This window comes from Branchiostoma lanceolatum, chromosome 15, assembly GCF_035083965.1.
Source record: "Branchiostoma lanceolatum isolate klBraLanc5 chromosome 15, klBraLanc5.hap2, whole genome shotgun sequence".
Taxonomy (NCBI): Eukaryota; Metazoa; Chordata; class Leptocardii; order Amphioxiformes; family Branchiostomatidae; genus Branchiostoma; species Branchiostoma lanceolatum.
Window position 1 is genome coordinate 11926895 of NC_089736.1, and position 21920 is coordinate 11948814.

At 42.8% G+C, this 21920-nt stretch overlaps 2 protein-coding genes across 2 annotated transcripts; both read left to right on the forward strand.

Moving 5' to 3' along the window:
* Positions 1-1858: 1858 nt before the first annotated feature.
* LOC136421123 (mucin-2-like) lies at positions 1859-21916 on the forward strand. The gene is made up of 5 exons (XM_066408275.1): positions 1859-1898; positions 7434-7592; positions 11661-11786; positions 12853-21382; positions 21886-21916. The coding sequence occupies exons 4-5, from the start codon at positions 12966-12968 to the stop codon at positions 21914-21916; spliced, it is 8448 nt and encodes a 2815-aa protein (XP_066264372.1). The 5' UTR covers positions 1859-1898; positions 7434-7592; positions 11661-11786; positions 12853-12965.
* Positions 4124-7224, forward strand: LOC136420975 (uncharacterized). The gene is made up of 4 exons (XM_066408117.1): positions 4124-4298; positions 5030-5578; positions 6333-6886; positions 7201-7224. Exons 1-4 carry the CDS (start codon positions 4124-4126, stop codon positions 7222-7224), a joined length of 1302 nt encoding a protein of 433 aa, XP_066264214.1.
* Positions 21917-21920: the final 4 nt, after the last annotated feature.

The window sequence follows — 21920 nt, forward strand, 5'->3', positions numbered from 1 at the left end:
CTGTTCATTGTGCTTGTCGTAAAGAGCTAGGGGGATTTCCTCGGTACAATGAACCTGTAAATACTGTATACAGCATTTGTCTTCTCTGTCACGACCAGTGGAAGATTAGCTGATCTGTTAATTGAGTTCATTTGAGCTAAACTGGTTCGATGTCACTTTCCTTTCCTTGCTTTCCTTATCTCAGTTTACCATGCAAGTTGATGCAACAGACACATCCTTACACATCTCTAGACCCAATTTTGCAAATTCTTTCATTGGGCAGCACACAATTGGTAGACATAGATTATCAGATATGATTGTGTAGAAACAGATGCACCCACACAAACATCATCTGAAGAAGTGACATTAGCACTTTGTTCTCCTCTACTAAAAATCTAAAACAATTTTTACATCTAATCTTCTGCAGGGATTGACAGTCGAGACAACCTCAACAAAAGAAATAACAGAGAAAACTACTGCTTCAAATACTGCAAAAGCTGGACCATCAGTGACGATGTCAACGTCTACTGACAGGCTAACAATTGATCCAGAGAAGATGACTTCAAAATCAAATTTCAATTCATCTTCGACAAGGTCACCATTATCGACTGTTCATAGAAGCAGCTGGTCATCTGCTCCAACATTTACCAGACAGGTCTCGACATCCACACCATTGCCAGTGCTCTCATCTACTCCATTTCAGACTCATAGGAAAACATCATCACTCTCTCGTAATAGTGCCTCATCAGCAGCCCCAACAAAGCAGCAGGTAACGTTTGTGTCGACATCAAAATCAGATCGGACTACGTTTTCTTCTGCCTTGTCCAGCTCTAGGATTCAGACATTGAAGACAACTGAATCTGCAAGTAGTACGTTGCAAAATATGCCTACAGAAGCTGTCCTCCAGTCAACATCTTCAGGAGAAGAAACCACGTCATCAGTGACAAACCTAACAACACTGAGATCGTCAACACTGTCTACAGCTCCAAAAGAATATACTCAGTCTCCTGGAACATCAACAGAAATGACTTTAGGTTTATCCTCTCACCGACGGACACCAAGATTACCAACAAAAGCCATTGGTCCATTCCCTACTTCATCATTCAGTGAGCCCACATTGTCTTCAACAGAATACTCAACCTCCACAAGGCAGGCACAGACATCAATGACGCAATCGCCCTCCCTTCAATGGACATCCTCAATGCCACCCTCTGGCAGTACGTCTGCGTCACAAAAAACAGTCTTGAAGTCTGTAAACTCCACTCCTGGAACATCTAGTACTGACTTGCTACCATCATCATCGGCTTTTGAAACAACAAAGACAAACCCTACTAGTGTTCCATTGTCTTCTCCTGAGCCTTCCAGTACGTTTCCACACGTAACAGTTCAACATGAGACGTCTCAAGCGAAAAGAAAGACGCCCACTGCTCAATCAACTGTGACAAGTTTGCCACCGACCACGTCATCTGAAAGGAGAACATCCCCTTTCTGGCCAAATAAGCTGACGACAATTACATCGTCAACAGATGGTAAGTATTTTACCTCTCCTTTAAAGTTTTCTTCAAAGACATCTAACTTAAACCTCCGTGAACATTAATCCACCGCGTTACATAAATCTGCCACTTTGAAAAACAGTGGGTTTGAGAGATCTCTAGTGCAGCACCCCCCAGGTATGCACAGTGTAGATATACTGAAGTCCCTTATACTGGGGAATGTTGGGTTAGAGATCTGTTTGGACTTATCATTTTACGGTGGCAGAATTATGTACCATAGTGGAATTATCTTAGTAGATGTTATATCTGCCTGTATTGTACTCATAGGATGTTATCCATTGTTGTAATCAAATTTGGTGCCAATGTTTGTTTTTTTTCTAGAAGGTCCTACAACTAAGTTAGCAACAACGACTTCACCAACAGATGGTAAGTGTTTTACCTTATCTTTAAACTTTTATTCAATGACATCTATATTTGCCTGTATTGTACTCATATGGCCTGTATTATGATAAAATTTTGTGCCAACATTTCTTTTGTTTTCTCTAGAACTTCCTACAACTATAACATCTGTGGTTTCATTGCCTCCCAACGCACCTAGTCCACAAACCACATCTCTACCCTCCAACTCACCTGCTTCACAAACCACACCTTTAAGAACAACTAGACCAATGACACGACAGTTACCTACGACGACATTTTCGACTCAGACATGGACCGTTACAACAGCAGAACCAATCACCACACAGTTAACATCAAGATGGTATTCGACTGAGCAATCGTCCTTAGATTCATCGACAACAAACGCAGCATTCTTATCGCCAACGTCCTCCCCTATCTCTACACCTCCAATAGCAACACAAACCGTGGAAAAATCAACCCTTCCACAACCCGACAAAGCAACGTCTAGGACAATAACTACGCCTCATGCAACGCCCTCTAAGCAAGTATCTACAGCTATAGAAAAATCATCCTTAGATTCATCGACAACAAAAGCAGCATTCTTATCGCCTACGTCCTCCCCTATCTCCACACTTCCGATAGGAGCACACACTGTGGAAAAAACAACCCTCCCACAATCCGACACAACGGTGTCTACGACAATAACTACGCCTCATGCAACGCCTTCTGAGCAAGTTTCTACAGTAACTGTTATAGAAAAATCAACACATCCGCAACCTGACAAAACAACGTCTAGCACAATAAGTACACCTATTACAACAACTTTTGAGCAACTTTCAACAGCTATAGAAACGTCAACGCTTCCACAACCCAACCCAACGCAACCTGGCACCTTACCTACGCTGCATGCAACAACTTCTGAGCAGCAGTCTACAACTGCAAAGCATTCAACGCTTGCAACACCCGCCACAACAATATATAGCACATCAAGTAGCCTTCAGACAACGACTTTTGAGCAAGATTCTACAAATGTCGAGCATTCAACACTTCCTCAACCTGCCACAACAATGTCTAGCACATCCGGTAGCTTTCAAGCAACGACTTTTGAGCAAGATTCTACAAATGTCGAGCATTCAACACTTCCTCAACCTGCCACAACAATGTCTAGCACATCAAGGAGCCTTCAGACAACGATTTTTGAGCAAGATTCTACACCTGTAGAGCATTCAACAATTCCTCAACTCACCACAACAATGTCTAGCACATCAAGTAGCCTTCAGACAACGATTTTTGAGCAAGATTCTACAACTGTAGAGCATTCAACGCTTGCTCAACCTGCCACAACAATGTATAGCACATCAAGGAGCCTTCAGACAACAACTTTTGAGCAAGATTCTACCACTGTAGAGTTTTCAACACTTCCTCAACCAGCCACAACAATGTCTAGCACATCAAGTAGCCTTCAGACAACAACTTTTGAGCAAGATTATACCACTGTAGAGTTTTCAACACTTCCTCAACCAGCCACAACAATGTCTAGCACATCAAGTAGCCTTCAGACAACGACTTTTGAGCAAGATTCTACAACTGTAGAGCATTCAACACTTCCTCAACTCACCACAACAATGTCTAGCACATCAAGGAACCTTCAGACAACGACTTTTGAGCAAGATTCTACAACTGTAGAGCATTCAACACTCCCACAACCTGCCACAACAATGTCTAGCACATTAACGACACCTGTGGCTGTAGAGACATCAACTGAGCAACTTGCGACAGCTGTGGAAACATCAACACTTCCGCAACCCGACACAACCATGTCTACAATAACTACACTTCATGTAACACCATCTGAGCAAAGTTCTACAACAGTTTGGCATTCAACGTCTCAACTATCTGACAGAACAACGTCTGACAACTTTAGTACGCTTCCTACAACAATTTTTGAGCAAGGTTCAACTCAACAGACATCAGCGCTTCCTCAACGTAATACAACTCCCTTTACATCAAGTACTTTTGTGTCAACACATTTTGAGCAAGACTCTACAAAATTAGAAACATCAGTTCCCCCACAAGACACAACAAGTTCACTTGTGAAAACCACTTTTGAGCGAGGTTCTACAGCTTCAGAAACAACCATGTTGCCACAACCCGACACAACAGTATCCGGAACATCAAGCACACTTCCGACAACATTTTTTGAGCAAGAATCGACAGTTTCAGAAAAATCAACACTGCCACAACCCAACACAATGACGACGTCCATCACATCAAGCACACCTGTAACCATGCCGTTGGAGCAAGTATCTACAACTTCCCAACAAGACACAACAGTGCTGAGCACATTAAGTACACATCCTGTGACCACTCCATTGGCGCAAGTGTCTACAACTTCACAAGAAGACACCACAATGCTGAGCACATCAAGTACACATCCTGTGACCAGTCATTTGGAGCAAGTGTCTACAACTTTACAACAAGACACAACAGTGCTGAGCACATTAAGTACACATCCTGTGACTACTCCTTTGGAGCAAGTGTCTACAACTACACAAGAAGACACTACAGTGCTGAGTACATTAAGTACGCATCCTATGACCAGTCCTTTGGAGCAAGTGTCTACATCTTCCCAAGAAGACACAACAGTGCTGAGCACATTAAGTACACAACCTGTGACCAGTCCTTTCGAGCAAGTCTCTACAACTTCCCAAGAAGAAACAACAGTGCTGAGCACATTACGCGAACAACCTGTGACTACTCCTTTTGAGGAAGTGTCTACAACTTTACAACAAGACACAACAGTGCTGAGCACATTAAGTACACATCCTGTGACTACTCCTTTGGAGCAAGTGTCTACAACTTCCCAAGAAGACACAACAGTGCTGAGCACATTAAGTACGCAACCTGTGACCACTCCATTGGCGCAAGTGTCTACAACTTCCCAAGAAGACACAACAGTGCTGAGCACATTACGCGAACAACCTGTGACTACTCCTTTTGAGGAAGTGTCTACAACTTTACAACAAGACACAACAGTGCTGAGCACATTAAGTACACAACCTGTGACTACTCCTTTGGAGCAAGTGTCTACAACTTTACAACAAGACACAACAGTGCTGAGCACATTACGCGAACAACCTGTGACTACTCCTTTTGAGGAAGTGTCTACAACTTCACAACAAAACACAACAGTGCTGAGCACATTAAGTACACATCCTGTGACTACTCCTTTGGAGCAAGTGTCTACAACTTTACAACAAGACACAACAGTGCTGAGCACATTAAGTACACAACCTGTGACCAGTCCTTTGGCGCAAGTGTCTACAACGTCACAACAAGACACAACAGTGCTGAGCACATTAAGTACACATCCTGTGACTACTCCTTTGGAGCAAGTGTCTACAACTACACAACAAGACACAACAGTGCTGAGCACATTAAGTACACAACCTGTGACCAGTCCTTTGGCGCAAGTGTCTACAACGTCACAACAAAACACAACAGTGCTGAGCACATTAAGTACACATCCTGTGACTACTCCTTTGGAGCAAGTGTCTACAACTTTACAACAAGACACAACAGTGCTGAGCACATTAAGTACACAACCTGTGACCAGTCCTTTGGCGCAAGTGTCTACAACGTCACAACAAGACACAACAGTGCTGAGCACATTAAGTACACAACCTGTGACTACTCCTTTGGAGGAAGTGTCCACAACTTCCCATGAAGACACAACAGTGCTGAGCACATTAAGTACACATCCTGTGACCAGTCCTTTAGAGCAAGTGTCTACAACTTCACAAGAAGACACTACAGCGCTGAGCACATTAAGTACACAACCTGTGACTACTCCTTTGGAGCAAGTGTCTACAACTTTACAACAAGACACAACAGTGCTGAGCACATTAAGTACACAACCTGTGACTAGTCCTTTGGAGCAAGTGTCTACGACTTTACAACAAGACACAACAGTGCTGAGCACATTACGCGAACAACCTGTGACTACTCCTTTTGAGGAAGTGTCTACAACTTTACAACAAGACACAACAGTGCTGAGAACATTAAGTACACAACCAGACATTCTACAATCCAGCAAATCACCTACATCAGTGACAACGCCTTTGGAAGAAGGGTCTTTGTCTAATGCATCAAGTACACTTCAAACAGTGTTGTCACAGCATGTTTCATTGTCAGAAACACCTTCGTTCCCAGACCCGGACACAACAACGTCCACCACAGTAAGGTCACTGATAACAGCGTCTTTTGAGCAACGCTCGACTACCCAAGAACCATTGTCACTTTCACAACCGGACACCATAACATCCAGCACATCGACTACACTTGTTACAACACCGGGTCCCTTATGGCAACAGTCAACAGCTCTGCAAACATCATTCTCTCCTCAACCTGACACTACAACATCCAGCACATTAACCACACTTGTGACAAGTTCGCTCTCAGGGCAGCCGTCAACAGAACTGCAAACAACAACCTCTCCACAACCAGACACTGAAACATCCAGCACTTCAACTACACTTGTGACAACGTCCTCAGAGCAACCGTCAACAGAACCGCAAACAACGACCTCTCCACAACCGGACACTGAAACATCCAGCACTTCAGCTACACTTGTGACAACGTCCTCAGAGCAACCGTCAACAGAACTGCAAACAACAACCTCTCCACAACCGGACACTGAAACATCCAGCACTTCAACTACACTCGTGACAACGTCCTCAGAGCAACCGTCAACAGAACCGCAGACAACAACCTCTCCACAACCGGACACTGAAACATCAAGCACATCAACTACACTTGTGACAACATCCTCAGATCAAGATGCTACATCTCTGCATACGACGATCGCTTCTCAAGGCAGCACAACAACGTCAGGTGCACCATACACAGATACGACAACGGCTGTAGAGCAAAGCTCAACAGCTCTAGAATCTACAGTGCTTCCAACAATGAGCGCAACAACATCCAGTACAACTAGAAGACTGGACACTTCAATGGCAAGCACATTAAGTATGCCTGTGAAAACGCCCTTTCAGGAAGAATCAACGGGGTTAGAAACATCAACGTTTTCCCAAACTGACGCCATAACATCCAACACACCAAGTGTGTATCCCACATCGCCATTTCAGCAGACTTTGAAGGCTTCACAAGCCTCAACATTTCCAGAAGTCAATACGATTACAACAACATCCAGTGAATTTACAACACCCACAGCAACGCCCGTTAAACAGGGGTCTACGACTCAAGAAACGTCCACGTTTTTCTCAAAACCAACACCTAATGTAGCTACTTCTATCTCATCGTCAACTAGATCCTACCTTTCGACATCACCTAGCACAGTAAGGCAAATTGATGACCAATCACCGTCTTCATTGACAACTGCAACACATACAGACACAGGTAGTATATCAACTACTAGACAGAAACAACCAACACAACGACTGACAATTTCAGAATCAGCTCCTATTAAAACTACATCACCATCAATCTCGACAGCTTCTTCCACAATGTCGGTAACTTCGTCTTCATTAATTTTTCAATCAGCGACGACTCCGCAACAGTTGCCCCCTACTGAGTCAAGGACTTCAGCCGCTCGCTCTACTGCGACAACTTTACCACCAGCCGCATCGTCTGAATGGAAAACACTGCCCACATCCTCCCTCTCATCAGAGCAACCTTCAAAAGCAATATCGTCCACAAAAGGTGAGTCTCTATCATAGTGGAGGATAAAAACAGCGTCTGTTATTATCTCATCCATGCATTGCACAGTTATGAGTAATCTTTCTATTTTTGTGTGGCTGAAGAGTTTGATATTTTGTATCTTAAGTTGCTTCTTAATATGTTCTTCAGCACTTGCCACAACTATAACATCGGTGGTTTTCCCACCTCCCAACCCATCTACTCCACAAACCACATCACCTCTTCATACCAACTCGCCTTCGTCTCAAACTACACCTTTAAGTACAACGTATATACCAGTAACAAGACAATTACTGACAGCGACATTGACGACTCAGACATGGACAACTGCAACTGCAGAACCAATCAGCACACTGTTAACACCAACAACCAAGCAACCATCCTTGAAGGCATCCCCAACAAGGATAGCATTTTTATCAACTATAACACCAGTGGTTTCTCCACCTCCCAACACACCTGTGTCTCAAACCACGCATTTAAGTACGACTAGACCAGTAACACGACAATTAATGACTACGACGTTCTCGACTCAGACACGGACTGTTATAACAGCAGAACCTATCACCACACCGGTAACACCCACAACCGAGCAACCATCCTTAACGTCATCCCCAACACGGACACCATTTTTATCGTCCTCTCCAATCTCCACACTTCCGATAAGTACAGTAGCATCTACATCCAATTCTTCAGTATCTTTAGTAGATTTGCTAAAAACATCCCCTAGTATTACTGTTTCATCAGAAATAAAGCCAACGCTGACTGATTTGACACATATGGACAAAACAATGTCCAGTGCATTAAAAACCCTTCGGACAGCACCTTTTGAACAAGGCTCTATAGCTGTTGAAACATCAACATTTCCCCAACCTGACACAAAAATGTCCAGTACACTTGGTACATTTATGTCTCGGGAGCAAATTTCTGAGGTTCCAGCAGCATCCCCACTACCTGACCCAACAATGTCCAACACATTAAGTACACTTGTGACAACACGTTTAGAGGATGATTCTACAACAGTTACTGCAGAAAAATCTACGTATACCCTTCCACAACCCGACACAACAACGTCTGAAACATTTAGTTCACTTGTTTCAAATATTTTTGAGAAAGGATCAACTCCTCCAAAGACTTCTGCATTAGCACTCCTGACAACCCCTTTTGAGCTAGAGTCCATGGCTTCAGAAACATCAAAACCACAAGACACAACAGCTTCCAGCACATTACGTTCACTTGTGACAACCTCATTTGACCAAAAGTCTGCAGCTTTAGAAACATCAAAACCCCAACAAGATACAACAGCTTCAAGCACATTATTATCAAGTTCCCCTTTGACAACCTCTTTTGAGCAAGAGTCTACAGTTCCAGAAACATCAAAACCACAAGACACAACAGCTTCCAGCATCTCAATTTCACTTGTGACAACCTCTTTTGAGCTAGAGACCACAGCTTCAAGTGCACTTGGGACAATGCCTTTTGAGCAAGCTTCTACAACCGTGGAAACATCAAAACCCCAAGAACAAGACACAGCAGCTTCCAGCACATTAAATTCACTTGTGACAACTGCTTTTGAACAAGAGTCCACAGCTTCAGAAACAGCAGAACCACAACATCAAGGCACGACAGTTTTCAGCACATTATCATTGAGGTCACTTGGGACAACCTTATTCGAGCAAAGGTCTACAGCTTCAGAAACATCAAAACCACAAGAAACCACAGCTTCCAGGACATTAAGTTCACTTGTGGCAACCCATTTTGAGCAAGAGTCCACTGTTTCAGAAACATCACAACTCCAAGACCAAGACACCACAGCTTCCAACACATTAAGTTCACTTGTGACAACCCCTTTTGAGCAAGAGATTCCTTCACATCAACACAAAACAACTTCCCGTACATCACGTGCATTTATGACAACACCCTTACAGGAAGGTCCCACAGTTCCAGGATCATCAACACTTCCACAGCCTGACACAACAACTTCCAGCAAATTGAGTACACTTCAAACAATACTTTTTGAGCAGAAAAGTTCTACAGATCAGCAAAGATCAACGTCCCCACGACTTAACACGATGTTCAGCATATTTAGTACACTTTTGAGGACCTATTCAGAGAAAGAGTCTACAACTGCAGAGACAACATTTACACAGCCTGACACAACAATATCCAGCACATTAACAACAACTATTGTACCAAAATCTTCAGAGAAAAGCTCTACAATTCTTCGTACATCACTGTCTTCACAACCCAACACAAAAATGTTCAGCACACCAGACACAATGCCTTCAGACAAATTTTCTACAGCTAGCAAAACCTCTATCTTCACACAACGTGGCACAATAACATCTGCCATAAGCAGTCCACTCTTTACAACGCCATTTGAGCAAGGTTCAACCACTCAAGAAACATCAGCACTTCCTCGATACGACACAACAACATCTGAGTCATCAAGTACTCTTGTGACAACACCTTCAAAGCAAGACTTTACATCACTGCAGTCCTCACTCTCTCCACTACACGACACAGAAATGTCCAGCATACTACATACAATGCGTTCAGACCAACAATCTACAGAGACCTCTGAGTCTATGTTGTCACAATATGACACAGCAATGTCCACCACAACTAGACCACTCTTGACAACAACCTTTAAGCAAGGGTCAACTACTCAGAAAACATCAATGATTTCACAAGACAAAACAACAATACCCAGGACATTAGACACACTTGTGACAATGACTCTGAGAGAAAGTGCAGCAGCTCTAGAAACAACAATTGTCCCAAAACCTGACATGACCAATACATTAAGCACAATTGTAATGACGCCTTCAGAACAAGACACTACAACTTCACAAACAACGTTTTCGCAGTCTGACCTGATGACGTCCAGCACACTTGTGACAGTGCCTTTTCAGCAACGTTCTACAACTCTAGAAACGTCAATGTTCCCACAATTGGACATATCAGCATCACCTATGTTAGAGACAGTTCCTTTGGAGCAAGGATCAAGCACGTCAAGTTTGCTTCAAACATTGTCTTCAGAGCAAGTTTCAAGAACCCCAGAAACAGCTACGTTGCCACACCCTGAGACAACAATGTCCACCAAATTTAGTTCAATCCCGACAACACCTTTTGAGCAACGTACAACTGCACAAGATATGTCAACTCTTCCACATGCCGACATAAATACAACTGCAGCACCTTCTCAACCAAGCACCACACACCTGACATTTACAAGATTGTCTACTGCAATATCTACTGAACCAAGCACCACAAAACCAACGACTTCAAGGTTATCCACAAGAATTCCAACTGAACCAAGAACCACACAGCCAACAACTTTAATATACTCCACAACAGTGTCAAATGAACCAAGAACCCCACAGCCAACATCTTCAATATTCTCCACAAGAATTACAACTGAACCAAGAACCACACAGCCGACATCTTCAAGATTCTCCACAACAATGTCAAAAACATCTACATTGCCAGACCCTGACACAAAAATGTCCACCAAATTTACATCACTCACGACAACACCTTTTGAGCAAGGTTCAACTGCACAAGAGATGTCAACGCTTCCATATCTGGGAGCAATTGCTTCAACAATAAGTCCTCTAGCATCACAACTTTTCTCCAAACCAACAACTGATATACATGTAGCTACTTCTATACCATCTAGATCCTCCTATTTGACATCACCTAGCACAATAGCACAATCTACGTCCTCAGTCACAACTACAACACGTAGAGACACAGTTATTGTATCAACAAGACGGAAACAACCTACACGACGATTTACAATTTCAAAATCATCTCCCGTTAAAACTACATCACCAGCTATCTCAACAACCCTTTTGACGTCACCTAGCACAGTAAGGCAAACTAATGACCAATCACTGTCTTCATTGACATCTACAACACATACAGACACTGGTAGTGTATCAACTAGACAGAAACAACCTACACAACAATTTACGATTTCAAAATCATCTCCAGTTAAAAATGCATCTCCATCTATCTCAGCATTTACCACAATGTCCATAACTTCGACTCCATTAATTTTTCAATCAGGGACGACTCCACAACGGTTGTCCCATACTAAGCCAACACCTTCGGCCACATCATCTGAATGGAAAACACTGTCAACATCCTCTCTCCCATCAGATCAATCGTCAAAAGTGGTATCATCCACGAAAGGTGAGTTTTAATCTTGCAATCTACTGATATTTATTAGATTTTTGTTATGTCTTTGTTCCTTATTTCATCTTATATGTATCACATTTGAATTATGATTAACATTCAATCTTGTTAACTTAAAGTTATATGGTCAGCAGCAGGAGGAGGGCTTCTTTCTCTTCTTCTATTTTATTCATATTATGTTAATAAAGTAAAACAAAACAATCTCACAAAAAGATAGTTCATTATCTTCTTAGATTATTATATGCAAATTCATGCTTTGAAGTTGATGTCAACTGAACATCTCATTTTGTATCTTCTTCAGTACTTTCCACAATGACTGTGTTTTCCAAAGCAAGCACCATGACGCCTACATCTACAGTATTCGATACTACAACAGTCCCTTCTGATCCAAGCATCGCACACCTGACATCTACAAGATCGCCTACTACAATGTCTACTGAACCAAGCACCACAAAGCTAGCAACATCAACATCTTTCGCTACAATGCCTACTGAACAAAGCACCACATGGCCAACAATTTCAACATCTTTCACTACATTGTCTACAGAAAAAAGCACCACCCGGCCAACAACTTCAACATCTTTCACTACATTGTCTACAGAACAAGGTACTACACCGCCAACAACTTCAACATCTTCCACTGCAATGTCTACTGAACAAGGCACTACAAAGCCAACAATGTCAACATCTTCCACTGCAATGTCTACTGAACCAAGCACTACAAAGCCAACAATGTCAACATCTTCCACTACATTGTCTACTGAAGAAGGTACTACACCGCCAACAACTTCAAAATTCTCCACAAGAATTCCAACTAAACTAATCACCACACAAGCAACATCTTCAACATTCTTACCAACAATGCCAACTGAGCCAAAAGGCACACAGACAACAACTTCAACATTCTTCACAACAATGCCAACTGGACCAAGCACTACAAAGCCAGCAATTTTAACATCTTCCACTACAATGTCTATTGAACTGAGCACCACACAGCCAACATCTTCAAGACTCCCCACAATAACGTCAACTGTCCAAAGCACCGTACTTTCAACATCTTCAGGATTTTCTACAACAACGTCTACTGAAGCAAGAACCACACAGGCAACATCTTCAGTGTTTACTACAACTGAAGCTAGCACCGCACAAGCAACATCTTCAAGATTCTCCACAACAATGCCAATTGAACACAGCACAACCCCAACAACTTCAGGATTTTCTACATCAGTATCAATTGAACCAAGTACCACATATTCAACAACATCTAGATTTGCCACAACAATGTCTACTGAAGCAAGAACCACACAGGCAACAACTTCAGGATTTTCCACAACAATGTCTACTGAAGCTAGCACTACACAAGCAACATCGTCAGGGTTTTCTACATCAATGTCAACTGAACCAAGAACTAAACAGGCAACATCTTCAACATCGTCCACAACAATGCCTACTGAACCAAGCACCACAAAGCCGACATCTTCAACATCCTTTACTACAATGTCAACTGAACCCAGCGCCACACTGCCAACATCTTCAGGAGTTTCCACAACAATGTCTACTGATGAACCAACCACTACACAGCTCACATCTACAAGGTTGTCTACAACAATGTCTGCTGAACCAAGCCCCACACAGGCACCAACTTCAGGATTCTCCACATCAATGTCTACTGAACCAAGCCCCACACAGGCACCAACTTCAGGATTCTCCACATCAATGTCTACTGAACCAAGCCCCACACAGGCACCAACTTCAGGATTCTCCACATCAATGTCTACTGAACCAAGCCCCACACAGGCACCAACTTCAGGATTCTCCACATCAATGTCTACTGAACCAAGCCCCACACAGGCACCAACTTCAGGATTCTCCACATCAATGTCTACTGAACCAATCGCCACACAAGCAACAACTTCAGGACTTTCTACATCAATGCCAACTGAACCAAGAACCACACATCTGACATCTACAAGATCGTCTACTACAATATCTACTGAACAAAGCACCACACAGCCAACATCTTCAAGATTCTCCACAATATCTACTGGACCAAGCATTACACAGGCAACAACTTCACGTTTTTCTACATCAATGTCTACTGAACCAACCACCACAAAACAAACATCTTCAGGATTTTCTACATCAATGCCAACTGAACCAAGAACCACACACCTGACATCTACAAGATCGTTTACTACAATATCTACTGAACCAAGCACTACAAACCCAACTTCAACATTTTCCACTGCTGAAGCAAGCACCACACAGCCAACATCTTCAGGATTTTCTACATCAATTTTTACTGAACCAAGCACCACACAGGAAACATCTTCAACATCTTCCTATACAATGTCAACTAAACCAAGAACCACACAGCCAACAACTTCAAGATTCTTCACAGCAATGTCAACTGGATCAACCACCACACATCCAACATCTTCAGGCTTTTCTACATCAATGTCAACTAAACCAATCAGGACACAGCTCACGTCTACAAGATTGTCTACAACATCAACTGAACCAAGTACAGCAAAACCAACGTCTTCAATGTTAACTTCCACAATGTTAACTGAACCAATCACCACACAGGCAACATCTTCAATAATTTTCTCAACAATGTCTACTGAACCAAGCACCATACAACTCACAAGATTATCTACAACATCATCTGCTGAACCAAGCACCACAAAACCAATGTCTTCAATGTTTACTAGCACAATGTCAACTGAACCAAGCACTATACATTCAAAATCTTCAGAATTTTCTACATCGATGTCAACTGAAAGTGAACCAAGCAACACACAGCCAACATCTTCAAGATTCGCCACAACAATGTCGACTGAACCAAGGACAACACATTCAACAACAACAATGTCTACTGAAGCTAGCACCACACTGCCAACATATTCAAGATTTTCTACATCAACAAATACTGAACCAAGCACCTCGGAGCCAACATCTTCAGGTTTTTCCACATGGTCTTCTGAACCATACACCACAATTTTAACATCTTCAATGTTTACTACCCCTCAAGCTAGCACCACACACGCAACATCTTCAGGTTTTTCTACATCATTGTCTACTGAACCAAGCACCACAGAGCCAACATCTTCAGAATTTTCCACAACCGTGTCTAGTAAAGCAACCACCACACAGCTTACATCTACAAGGTTGTCTACAGCAATATCTACTGAACCAAGCACCAATCAGCCAACATCTTCAATGTTTACTACCACAATGTTAGCTGAACCAATCACCACCCAACGCTCCTCTACAATATTGTCTTCATCAACAGCAGTGTCTACTGAACCAAGCACCATAGAGGAATCATCTACAATTTTGTCTACAACTGCGTCATTAGAACTAATCACTATGCATTTATCATCTGCTGAATTTTCTTCAACAATGTCATCTGAACCTAGCACCACTCAATTAAAATCTACAAGTACAATGCAGCCAACATCTACAAGATTGTCTCCAGCAACAGTGTTAACTGACCCGGCTACCACACAGCCAAAATCAACTGGGTTCTTTTCAACTGCAGTGTCTTCTGATGTAAGTACCATGCAGTCAACATCTACAAGATTGTCTACAACAAAGGTGCTTTCTGAAGCTAGAACTACACAACCAACTTCTAAAAGAATTTCTTCAACAACAGTGTCTTCTGATGCCAGAACCATGCAGCCAAGTTCTACAAGATTGTCTGCAGCAACAGTGTTAACTGACCCGGCCACCACACAGCCAACATCTACTGGGTTTTCTTCAACAGTAGTGTCTTCCGACGTAACAACCACACAACCAACATCTACAGGATTCTCTTCAATATCAGTGTCTTCTGGTGCAAGTACCATGCAGCCAACATCTACAAGATTGTATACAACAGCAGTGCTTTCTGAAGCTAGAACCACACAACCAACATCTACAGGATTTTCTTCAACAGTAGTGTCTTCTGATGGAACAACCATGAAGCCAACAGCTACAAGATTGTCTACAACAGCAGTGTCTTCTGAAGCTGGAACCACACAGCCAACAGCAACAGGATTTTCTTCATCAGTAGTGTCTTCTGATGGAACAACCATGAAGCCAACAGCTACAAGATTGTCTACAACAGCAGTGTCTTCTGAAGCTGGAACCACACAACCAACATCTACAGGATTTTCTTCAACAGTAGTGTCTTCTGATGGAACAACCATGAAGCCAACAGCTACAAGATTGTCTACAACAGCAGTGTCTTCTGAAGCTGGAACCACACAGCCAACAGCAACAGGATTTTCTTCAACAGTAGTGTCTTCTGATGGAACAACCATGAAGCCAACAGCTACAAGATTGTCTACAACAGCAGTGTCTTCTGAAGCTGGAACCACACAGCCAACAGCAACAGGATTTTCTTCAACAGTAGTGTCTTCTGATGGAACAACCATGAAGCCAACAGCTACAAGATTGTCTACAACAGCAGTGTCTTCTGAAGCTGGAACCACACAGCCAACAGCAACAGGATTTTCTTCAACAGTAGTGTCTTCTGACTCAACAACCATGCAGCAAACATCTACAGGACTTTCTACAAAAACAGTGTCAGCTAAAACGGCCACCACACAGCCAACATCTACTGAGTTTTCTTCAACCGCAGTGTCTTCTGATGCAAGAACAATGCAGCCAACATCTACAAGATTGTCTACAACAGCAGTGTCTTCTCACGCTAGAACCACACAACCAACATCTGCAGGATTTTCTAGTACAACAGCGTTTCTTGAACCTGAAACCACACAGCCAACAACAACTGGATTTTCTACAACAGTGCCTTCTGAACCAAGCACTACACAGCAAGCATATACAGAAAGTTCAAGGCTGATGACCTCAGAAATAATCACTGCAAAGACATCACCTACAACAGTAGGGTCAGAATCAATTACTGCAGAGCCAGTATCTACAAAATTTCTGTCCTCAGGCCACACATCAGTTCTGTTGACAACTACAGGGGCATCTATGGAAGAAACTTCACCAACTCCAAGTCCTTCTACTTTGCCAGAACCAACAAAAAGAATGACCACTCCATCAGAAACAACTTCAACTGCCAGTACCACACCATTGGCACAAACATCCACACGGTCAACCATGTCCCTGAACCCTACACCTGCGACAACCAGCAGGTCTACAAACATCCCAACAAACACATTTAGTGCATCTGTGACGTCACATTTGAAGCAAGGTTCTACTGCCTTAGAAACATCCGGGTTTACTCAACAAACTTCTTCAAATCAATCTTCAACGCCGACACAGAAATCGTCTACGCCAGTAGCAACTTCCTCAAAAGTGATTCCAACACTTGCCACAACCAAAGAGACCCCAAGTTTGTCGTCAACAACTAACACATTAAGTACACTTGTGGAAACATCTTTCAGCGAAGTTTTGACAACCGCAGTGCAACCTGACACAACGGCTTTGAATACTTCAACCTCAAATGCTACACCTAAAGAAGCAACCACGTTTTCAGGAAAACCAACCAAGTCAACCACAAGATCTTCAATTCTTACATCTTTGGAACCAAGTTCAACACATCAGATGACAAGTGGATTGCCTCATTTACAAACAACTGAAGAATTATCAACATTTTCCAAGGCTACAGCTACAGCCACTAGCACAACCTTACAATCTTCTCCAAAACAAACAAGTGAATCTATTACATCTACATCATCACCGACTAGTTCCATGGCCTACATGTCGACCTTGCCAACCACATCAGTGCAAACTACTTATCAGTCATCACTATCCTCAACAACAGCTTCAACGTCAGCAGATACCACTAGTGTATCAACGACAAAGAAGCAGCTTCTGCAATCAACAACAGACTTAGAAACAACTACTGTTGCTTCAGAACCAAGTGATGTCACGTCAGAACCCCCCAAAGTGCCAATAACTTTTTCTTCTTCATCAAAAGCCTCTACAGTGGGAACAACAGCTCAACATACTTCGTCACAACACCCTGAAGGAAGTAGTGAAGCACCTACATCTTCACCAAGGACCGAAGAAGCATTAACAGCTTCGTTAGTACTGTCGTCTAGCGTTACTGAAACTGATTGGCCAACAAGAAGCCGGCCATCCTTTGAATCAACAACGTTACAGCAGTCAAAGGAAACAACCAGTTCTTTCGTTACATCAGAACTTGCCACATCATTGAAAAATGCTTCTTTACAAACTACAGGGAGGTCAGTATCCACTGCAGTAAATGAGAAAACTAGCTTACCGACAATAACAAGACAATCAACACCAGATTCAATCACTACTGCAGTTACGAAAGGGCCAATACACCAAAGGTCTACAACTGGAGTGTCGGCAATGAAAACATCACAGACCGAAAAAGTTTCTACTGGAGTAACGACAGGAAACTCAATCACCCAAAGGTCTACAACAGAAACATCACCAATCGGTTCTTCTTTTGTGTCTTCACATTCGTCATCAAAACCGTCCTGGCTTGATACGACAATGACAGAGTCAACAACAGAAAGAAGAACGCCGAAGCCAACAAGCCTATTGACGACTAAAAAACCATCTTCCCCTTCTTCATCATCCCTTGTATCAACTCCAAAACAGATGCCAACAAAGGTCTTTTCAGCACCAACAAGTACGTTTTGGAAACAAGTCTCGACATCTGGGGTTTCTGATGCACAAACAACCCAGTCAATTACGGAGGCACGCTCGTCACCGGCGTTGGTAGAGCCAACATCATCAACAGTTCATGCTACATTTACTACCTCTAGAGGACAATCCACAACAGAAGTAACTTCCCCACCGTCAGCAACAACTGAACATTCAACAGTGAGACATATAACAACTACTCAGATTTCAACGACTCATTCAGATAAGAGGTCATCGACAACGTTGCAGTCTCTGACACTTTCAACACCAAAAACAATCTCACTGTTACCAACCATGACAATGCTGAAAACAAGTGAGCCAGGTTTGCCATCATCCGCCCGTTTTACAACATCATCACAAAAGGTTTCGACAAAGCCAACATCAACGAAGCTTAATGTAGGATCTACACTTTCCTCAACATTACCATTATCAGGCCCATTCACAACCACACCATCAACAACGGCAGCCTCAAAATGGAAAAGCTCTGTAAAGACTACTATCCCTTCAACACAGAAAATGACTGATTCATCATCACCCTCTGTATCAGTAGCTGATTTTACTACTACAGCACCTATGCTTTCATCTCAAGTCTCCCACCCTCCAACATCTTCAAGCAAAGTATCAACATCGGTGGAATCAACTACCAAGGAATTGCCTTCTCCAACCATGGCAGATGCAATGACTTCAGTATTGACAGCTACAACAGTGTTGTCATTACCGAGAGTGCAGTCAACAAAGTCAACATCGACAGAAACTACACAGGTGTCAAACACTCGCTCATCATCCCTAAACCCAACTGAAGTAACAGTAACATCTTCGTCATCTGGACCTTTGTCTACTTCAGTGCCCCTGCTGTCCTCAAAAGCATCCGCATCCTCAACTCTTAAAAGAGAGTCAACATCATCAAGACACGATGAGGCAACAACCCATTCAGAAGTCCAGACATCATCGCCAGCAATGCAGCCAGATTCATCAAGTACTGTCTTTACATCTGGAGTACATGCCACAGAGCATGTGGCCTCTCAACCCTCAAATACAATCTCTTTGGAACTGACATCTTTGAGAGAGCGAACGTCAATGTCAACATCAGCAAAAGGAACACATTCTCCTTCAAGAGGAAGTGCGATGCCAACACTTGATACACCTTCTTCGAAGGAGACAATGTCAATGTCACAGGCTTCTACTTCCATCTCATCAGTTCCTGCCTCATGGTCAACTTCTGGGGCATTGTCAACAAGCCCACCAAAGACTGAAGCTTCAACCTTTTATTCAACGATAAAAACAACATTGCCACCTGTAACATCATCATCAACTTCAACTAAAGAACGATCTACAACAACTTCAGAAGAAACACCATTGACATCTACACTCGCCTTGTCATCTAATGTATCATCAACCTTGCATTTGATTTCGTCAGTACCGCCATCTTCTACCTTACCTGAATCAACTGTAGTGACGTCAAAACCTACGTCAACGGCTTATTCTACAAGAAGTGAAGCATCACCAACAACTTCATCATTGACCAGACAATCAACATCGTCGGTAGTTACTACAGACAATGATGAATTGACAACAACACAACTTTCCTCTCTTACGAGTCCTACTGAGCTAACAACGTCTCAACCAACTGTTGAGACAGCAACAACATCAAATGTGCCTGGTTCTTATAAATCAACATCATCGGTTGTTACTACAGACAATGATCCCTCAGATGAATCGACAACAACACAACTTTCCTCTCTCCTGAGTCCTACTGAGCTAACAACATCTCAACCAGCCATTCAGACATCAACAACATCAAATGTGCCTGAAACCTCTGAATTAAGCACAACACCAGAGGAATCTTCATCAAGTACCTCCACGACAATACTATTTGAACCAACAAAGATGTTGACGGCACCATCAGCCACAACAAAACTGTTTTCATCAACGTCTTTGGCACTGTCCACCCTGTCATCAAGTAGTACTGGAAGCTTAATATCAACGCAGCACCCCACAGAGATGTTGACGACACAATCAACCACTGAAAAATTACCCACAACAAAGCTGTTGTCATCAATACATCCCACCTCATCTGTGCCTTCCACAACACAAATGTTCTTTTCAACATTGACATCAACATCTACCAAGTCCCGCTCATCTTCGTCATCCCCCGTGAAATTAACAACACCAAAGATTGTATCTGAAACATCATTGCATGGCCTCTCGACATCAACAGCTCAGTCAACTGGTACTCCTCTCCTTGCCACAACGTCTGTGTCTGTGCCAACGTTGCAACCCACTGAAACAAGTATGCAGACTTCATCTCTGGCAGATGCACTGACGTCAAAGATACCGGATGTGTCTCCGTCAGATTTGTACTCTTCAACATCATCTGCTTCTGTAACCAAAGTGTCATCCTCACAGCCAATGGAGACCCAGACAGTGTCCAGACCAGAAATGGCACCTTCCACATTGTCCACCGAGAAAGTTTCTACAACGAAAACAATTTCACCATCGCAACCAACAGTAACATTTAAGACGTCCTCAGCAGTTTCAACAAATACAAGGACGTCAGTGAAAAACCCAACGTCGAAGGCATCATCGTTGCATACGTCGTCTCTAAAACCATCTTCATCACTTCTTAAAACAGCAACAACCTTGTCACTGCTAATACTTTCCTCAGAAGAAAACTCAAAGTCTTCAACGTCATCGTCTTCAGAACCAGCTACACCCTTTGGCACAACAGCTAAGACATTGAGCACCAGAGAAGCAGCTACGACGAACTCTCCGGCTACAACATTACCAGTTGCTACCCTAACTTCTCCAACCGTATTCGCAACATTGCCAACTTCCTCATCTCAATCGCCAACAAAGCCAAGCCTAAATTCTCCCACAGCACCTGAATCATCAAAAGTCCAATCAACGTCTCAGGTATTGTCCACATCAGTGGAGACACGTTCATCCTCACCTTCCTTTTCGTCTACTGAACATCCCACAAGACGCCTTTCAATGGCAGCGTCTTCTAATCAAGCTTCAACTGCCACGAAAATAACTAGCTTATCAACAATGAAATCAACCAAAGAATCAATTACAACGGCTACTACATCAGCAGCTGCTGTACAGTCGAATAGCACCTTAAGCGTACGTACAACTTCGGAGGAGCAAACTCTGGTATCCAAAGCTACAACTAATGGATCAACAACCAAATCTACCACAGAGAAAGTATCATCAACCCTACTGTATTCAACGCAGACAAGTACTGACTCCAAATATTCAACAACAATAGCTAAACAATCTACATCTGTGCATCCTATGACACCTACAAGATTCCTGTCTACAATCCTATCCTCGGAGGTACCCTCCCCATCTAAAATAACTACAGGAGGATCAACACATGAAAAAATGACTGAAGTTACACCGGCCAATACAAGTACACCATCCTTAACTCTTCCTGTTACTAATTCTGAATCCTCTACAACAGTATCGACGCTACAGTCATCAACAATGCCTGAATCC